Raw genomic sequence first — 7,576 nt, forward strand, 5'->3', positions numbered from 1 at the left:
TTCAATGAGATAGAGCGCCTGGCAAATGGTAAGCACTGTATAAATTTTAGCTATCATCATCTCATAAGTCGCAGAGAAAGTAGCAAGGAGCATGGGTAGTTATGTCTGAGCTGCTAACAAACCAACAGAGGGAGAAGGGGAAGAAAGTGCTCTCTGGGTTTGCATTGATTTTTTCTGGCACATGTCAGGAATCAAAAGGAACAATCAAAAGGAATGGTCTAGCCGTGACATGACTATTCCCACTCATACTCACTCACAATGTCAGTAGACAACAGTGAGCCTCATTGTCGATGTACGTGGGCAGTGAGATGGGAGCATTCTGGTTCGTGGGTTTATTAGTGTCTGATGACATCACCCCCCACACCAGGACCTTCCTTCTGGGAACAGAGAAATTATACGCTTCAGTCCTTCCTTGCTCTCAAATCCTACTGAACAACGGCTGGCATTTATCTAGAGTTCTGAGCATTAACAAGATATTGAATTCTCACAACAAGCCTCTGGGCAAAAATTTTTTAAATGAATGTTAAATTTTTTTTAAAGAGTACCAGAAAAATGGAAATGTATTTTGCATGACTTCATATGTATAATTGGTATAGAATCTCTTGCCTTCTCAGTTGGAAAGGAGTGAATTTGGAACTTAATTTTTTTAAATTAATGTTTAACAAGTCCACATATGCGGGTATTATGGGCACACCATATCACTTATGAAAAAGCTGATGCTCAGAAAGAAAATTTGCCTGCATTCAGTCAACAAATGATTATCAGAGTCAGAATTCAAATTCCAATCTCTCCCAACTGTAGGTCCGGTCCTTTTCCCCTTTTTCCATAGTGCTCACACTGAAAGAGACTTTAGAAATTGTGAATTCAGTCCCCATACTTTACAGGTGAAGAAACTGAGGCACAAAGATGGATTCTAAAGAAGCAGAATGATGTTCGGAACATTGGGAGAGCAGAATCTAATCCTGATTTTGCCACCAACTGTCTGAACTTAAGCAAATTATCTCATCTCTGAAACTGTTTTCACATCTGTAAAAAGAGGGAATTAGACTGGATCTGGTGTTCTTAACCATTTCCATGAACTTCCCTTTTTAATATTTTTATATTATATTTCAGCCTAATTGGTTTCCTTTACAATGCCATCCATTTCCTTTATGCATTTAAAAGCACTATTCTGAGAAGGAGTCTACAGGTTTTCCCAGACTACCAAAGGGACACAAAATATGTTAAGAACAATGGTGAAAGCACATTGAACAACAGGGAAAAAAGACATTGGAACTGAGCTAATAAACATAGACTTATAGACTGAATTCAATTGAATCCTGATTTCACCATTTACTGGCTGTGTAACAGCTAGTGTTTAACTGAGGCAGCCAGTGGTACAATAGATAGAATGCAAGGCTTGAAGTTAGGTAGACCTGAATTCACACTCTACATCTGACACTCCTAAGCCATGTAAGTCTAGACAAATTATTTGGTCTCTGGAAGCCTCAGTTTCCTCATCTGTAAAATGTGAATAATAGAATTGTTATAAAAATCAACGTGTTAAAATGAGGAAAGTACTTTGCAAACTTTAAAACTCATATATTTATTTTCCTTTATCTTGAGGCAGCCAAATAATGCTCAACTTGAAGTAATAAAGAATGAGTTTAAATTCAACCTCAGTTAGCTGTGTGATCCTCAACAAGTCACTTTATCTCTCAATTTTCTCATCTGTAAATTGGGGATAATAATAGCACCTACCTCTCAGGTGTGTTGTCAGGATAAAAATGAGTTAATATTTGTAAAAGGCTTTGCAAAGCTTCATGCACTATATAAAAACTAGCTATCATTATCATTATTAATTTTAGAGTTAACCTCTCTTATCCCATTTGCTCCACTATAAAATGGGGTTCATAAATTTAGAGCTGGAAGTAATCTCAGAGGTTCTAATCTAACTCTCTTATTTTACAGACAAGGAATCTAAGGCTGAGAGAGGCTAAATAATTTGCCCAAGATCATGTAAACACTCTCAGCAGAGCTGGAATAATGATATTTACTCTACCTACCTCCCAGAGCTATTTCAAGGGACAAATGAGATAAGGCATGTGAAAGTGCTTTGTGACCTGAAGACATTTATAAGCTGTTAATTAGCTAATTCGTAAAGGCATTAGGATTAGTTGAATGGGGGGGAGGGGATACTTTCTTGAGTACTGGAAGAGAGAGCAGTGATTATTCTCCCCTTAATATTATATTTAGCTTTAGCAGATACAGAGCTTCACAATGAGGAAAAACAATAATGTTAAGCTGGGCAGCTGAGACCAGGCCGTAGTCTCCTCCAGGAGAGACAGTAAAGGGCTTGGATGTTTGAATTCAAGAAGCTGAAGGGCTCCAATCTGCACACTGTCCGTTGCCTTTACTACCCAATGCTGAGCAAAGGGCTGCTCTGAGATCAGAACCAATGAACCAAGCCTGGCAGTTTATAACAGGATTTGGGTACTGAACAAGGAACTCATGATATACCAATAACCAGGCCTGGGTCACTACTGAGAAGAGAAGGATGGGTAGAAGGGAAGGAGAAGAAAAACAAGGGAATGAAGAAAACAAGGAAGAGGGGAGGAAGAGAAGGAAGAGAGAAGGGAGAGGAGGAGAAGGAAGGTAAAGAAAAGGAGGAAAAGAAGGAGTGGGAAGAAGAAAATTAAAAGGAGAAGGAGAGTGAGGGGGAAGAAAAGCAGGAGAAGGAAGAAGAGGAGGAGGGAAGGAGGAAAAAGGAAAGAGAAGGAGGATAAAGAAAAGGTGGAAAGGAGAAAATCAAAGAGGGGGAGAAGAAGAAAGAAAATAAGGAGGAGGGGAAAGGAAGGAGACAGAAGAGGAGAAGGAAAAGGAGAAGGGATACTTACAGGTGGATAGCCAGATTCTGTACCCTTTCCATTTGCCCCCAGCTCAACCATAGCACTGTAAGAAGGGAGTCTATAGGAACAAGAGAAACTGAGCAACTATTTTTCCTCTGGCAACTATCTGCAAGAACTGCCAGCCGGTCCACAAGCATTTATTAAGTGTTTAGAATGTGTCAAAAGTGGTATGGTGTAGTGGACAGAGAGACAGACTTGGAGTCAGGAACAATGGGGTTCTAGACTAGATTCTTACTCACAGTATGTAACTCTAGACAAGTCACTTAACTACAACACCTTAGGAAATTCTCTGTAGACTTAGAGTAGCAGAGAAGATACCAATCTAAATTAATAGGCAAAAGTTTCTTATACCAATGATAGGTCTGCTCCAAAAACAAAGCAGAAATTTGTGCTAGATATTAGGCTAGCCCCTAGGGATATGAAGACATCTGGAGAGAAGCCTGGAGGGACAATTAGCACTCAAAGAATTTTTAGAAACTGAAATGCCCTTGAAGATCCTCTGGGCATCCCCCTAGAATTTACCTGACAGATGGTCATCCATTCAATCTCTACTTGACTGCTTCCAATAAAGGTGAACTCATTACCCACACAAGGCAGTCCATTCCATTCATGGACATCTCTAACTGTTAATTAGCTTTTCCTTGCACAATTTCATTTCCATCTGTTGGTTTTTGCTCTTTCCTATGGAGCAATAGTGAACAAGTCTTCTTGCTCTTGCCCTATTTTATGTGACAGCTTTTTAAAATTTCTTACTAAGTCTCTTTGTCTCTGAGCAATTATATATTCCAAGTTTCTTTTAGCTTTTGTTATTAGAAAATTTCCAGGTCCCTCATTATCTTGGTGACCCTCCTTTAGATGTCTTCCAGCTTGTTGTTGTCTTTCTTAAAATATGATACACCTGTAGTGTAGTAGCCCCATATATAAGATATTTTTAATTATATATTGTTATTTTTTTAATGAGTCCTCTTTTTTTCCTTTTCCAAAAGAGTCACATTGGCAGGGAAATGAAGGAAATATGCGTCTGACATATTTCTGACTGGAAAGAATAGTTAACAACCTGGCCTGGCAAAATTTCAGCAGAATAGAATATTGAGCTAAATCTAACTTGATGACATTTTAATAGTCAGTCTTCTGGTGAACTAACAATTATCAAGACCCTATGCTATTCCAGCACTATGCTAAGGACTACAGATACAAAGAAAGACAAAAAAATAGTGTCAACTTTTGAGGAACTCATAATCTAATACAGGAAACTATTCAAATAGCTAGATACAAACAAGATAGATAAATAGGATAAACTGAGGATAATCTCAGAGGGAAGACATTAAAATTCAGGACTAGAAAAGATTTCTTGCAGAGGATGATACGTTAACTTAGACTTGAGGGAAGCTAGGGATGCTAGGAGATGCAGATGAATAGGGAGAGTGTTCCAGGCATGAGAGACAGTCAGTTTAAAAATGCCTTGAGCATGGAGTTGCATATCATAATATTGCAGAATACATGGAGGGGAACAGGATGTAACAAGAATGGAAAAGTAGGAAGGAGTCTAGTTTTGAAGGGCTTTGCAAACCAGAGGATTTCATATTTGATCCTGGGAGTACCACAAAGAATAAATGTAAAGTTTTACATTTGGGTTCCAAAAGTCAATTTGACCCATATAAATTGGGGAGAGCTTTGGGTAAATTACAATTCATATGAAAAAGATTTGAGGGTTTTAATGGACTGGAAGCTCAATATTATAGGCAAGAGTAGCTTCTATAGATAAGAAGTCCTTTCCGTTTCAATATCCCTTAAAAGTGAAAGTCATTGTTGTTAAGCTTCCTACTTTAAAGTAAGTCAGCTTACTTGATCAAGGAACCCAAATGAATTAGTGTCTGATGTGGATCTAAGTGTTATATTATAACAACAACAATAGTATTTATACAGCACTTACTATATGCCAGGCACTAAATACTTTACAAATATTATATCACAATAATTTCTAACAGTCTCAGTTATTTAGTCCTCGCAAGAATCCTGGGAGAGAGATGCTATCATTACCTTCATTTAAAAGTTAAGGAAACTGAGGCAGTTTACATGGTCAAATAAACAGCCACCATTTATTTAGTTCTAGGCACTGTGCCTAGATAAAAAGAAAAAGAAGAAAAAGAAAAAACAATCCCTGCCCTCAAAGAACTTACATTTTAATGGGGAGACAAGAAATACATAAATAGGAACATTTATTATTCCTATGGGAACACATAATGGGAAGTACAGAATACATAGAGAGAAGGTATTAGCAAGGGTTTGGGGGGGAGCCCCAGGACAGATTCCCTGGAGAAGATCTCAGCTGAGCTGAGTCTTAGAGGAAGCTAAGGATTCCAAGAGGCAGAATTAGGGAGCGAGAGGTTCCCAGGCATGGGATGGGAATTGCAGTGTCCTGTCCAAGGAACCACAAGGAAATGAGGTGCAAAGGCCAGAAGAATGACAGAAGGAAATAATGTGTAAGAAGATTAGAAATGTAGGAAGGGGCGAGATAATGAAAAGCGAGTAAATGCCAAGCAAGATATGTGATCTAGAATTAATGGGGAGCCCATGCACTTTGAGGAAGCATAGTGGGGCCTGTGCTTTAGGAAACTATTTCACTAGTCCAAGTGAGAAATGATCAATGCTTGAACTAGTGTTAACTGTGGGAGTGGGAAGAGGGACATGTATTTAAGACATATGGAGGAAGGGGCAAGATTTGGCATATATAATGGCTCTGTGTTTTAAGGTACACAGGCCACTTTGTTTTCAAGCATGTGAGGTAGGGGAATGCAAGGAAGGAAGTAGGGGAAGGGACAGGAATAGGAACCAGTGCTAAAACCTTTTACAAATTTGATCTCATTTGATCCTCAGGATAATCCTGCAAGGTAGTATTGTTATTCCCATTTTACAGATTAGGAAACTGAGGTAAATGATTTTTTTTTAAGTGACTTGCCTAGTGTCACACAGATATTAAGTGTCTGAGGTCAGATCTGAAATCAGGTCTTCCTATTATAATTACATCATTACAGCATACTGATTATGTGTGCACTAGAGAACTATTACATCATCATGCTAAGTACTAAGTATATGTATACTAGAGGACCATTGTCTCATCAATTCCACTGAGTTAACACCTTGTTACAAGTATTCTTGTTTCAAGTATACGTCTCCAGAGTTCTGGCCCACTACATACTAAATTTTTCTGCTTCTGGGAATCCTGCTGCTGCTACCGCCTAAAGTAACCAGCTTTTGCTGTCAAAGAAGGTTGATTGCCCCATCATCACAGGCTTCCAAACTAGTGTCCATTCACTTAATAGAACAACAGAACAACAGATTAGGTAGGGAAAATCACATTAGGCCTCCATGCTGAGAGGGAAAGGTCTTTGTGATAGTTCCTGATTCCTCTCAACCATTCAAAAATGGATCCATGTGGATCTTTTGAGTTCCCTAAAGAGAGAGAAAGACCCTGAGAAGAAGTCAATATGTAGAGCAGTCAGCACCTCAGTTATGTCCTTATACTCAGTTTATTATACTTGGGGAAAATTAAGGAGGAAGTAATAGAAAACTGCTTCTGTCTTCCAAGAGATGGCAAACCGGGAAGGGAGAGGGAAAGAGTTTGCAACTTAAAAACAACTTAATTCACAAAAGCAATTTAAGTCAAAACAACCTTGGTGAATGGAAGGCAACATTGGAGAAGACACAGTTTCTGTCCTTAAGAGATTTTCAACCTCAATCCTAGATTTGTGAGTCTTCTGATGGATTGCTCATTCTCAGCAGTGAGAATTGAGCTAAAAGTTAGCCATAGAGACTCCATTCAATGGTCTTAACTCCTCTCAATTCTTTTCCCCCAGGGGTGATCACCTATTCTATAGGAATCGCTTGGGCAGCTCAGGATGAATTGGAAATAATCGCTACCCATCCTACCAAGGACCACTCCTTCTTTGTAGATGAATTTGATGACCTCTACAAAGTTGTTCCCAAGATAATCCAGAACATTTGTACAGAGTTCAACTCCCAACCACGGAATTGAGTCAAAAACACCTCTGGACTGGTAGCTTCTCCCAACAGTCAAACAAGAGCCACTGAAATATTTTTCGGAAGGTCCCTGGCAAAGATCCAAAGGGTAGTAGTGCCAGGATTCTTCAGACACCTTTCACCCTTGGGAAAGGCTCACTTATTAGTTGGGTGGAGGTTCATACCTTTTTCTTTTTTTTTCTTTTTCTTTTATTTAGCTAGCTTCAAACTTGGTGTTAGGTTGGGAGAAAGCTGACATTTCTAGAATGAGCCAAATTGATAAGTCCTTGTATCTGGAAACTCATGCTTTGCCATCAGAAGAAATGTTTTTATTAGAGTAGTGAATCCATGACAAGGTGAGGCTGGGACTTTGGATAGATGAATATTTCCATCAGCAAATAACTCTTATTTTAATTGTTGTGTTCACCCTGAGTCTGTATCATGATCATATAGGATTTGTTTTATTAAATGCTTAAAAAGTTAATATACAAAGTGGCCTGATGTGTCATGTTTTCATAAAAGTCCCACATTTGTACTTATTTCTTACAGTTAAAAAGTTAGAGTGTCCTGTTTCTAACATTTCAGAGTATATGAATTGCTCTCCCATCTCTATATTATGGATAGTAGTATACCCAAAGAAAATGCCACCAAAGTGACAAAGAGAAAGA

The 7,576-nt window shown here is 38.6% G+C and overlaps 1 protein-coding gene across 1 annotated transcript in view; it reads left to right on the forward strand.

Moving 5' to 3' along the window:
* The window catches only part of VIT (vitrin), a 131,320-nt gene extending 123,954 nt beyond the window's left edge, over nucleotides 1–7,366 (forward strand). The window contains exon 14 of the mRNA XM_051976143.1: nucleotides 6,746–7,366. Coding sequence (XP_051832103.1) covers nucleotides 6,746–6,924 — 179 coding nt within the window. The 3' untranslated portion in view covers nucleotides 6,925–7,366. The remainder of the gene's footprint in view (nucleotides 1–6,745) is intronic.
* Nucleotides 7,367–7,576: the final 210 nt, after the last annotated feature.

This window comes from Antechinus flavipes, chromosome 2, assembly GCF_016432865.1.
Source record: "Antechinus flavipes isolate AdamAnt ecotype Samford, QLD, Australia chromosome 2, AdamAnt_v2, whole genome shotgun sequence".
In the NCBI taxonomy this organism is placed as follows: Eukaryota; Metazoa; Chordata; class Mammalia; order Dasyuromorphia; family Dasyuridae; genus Antechinus; species Antechinus flavipes.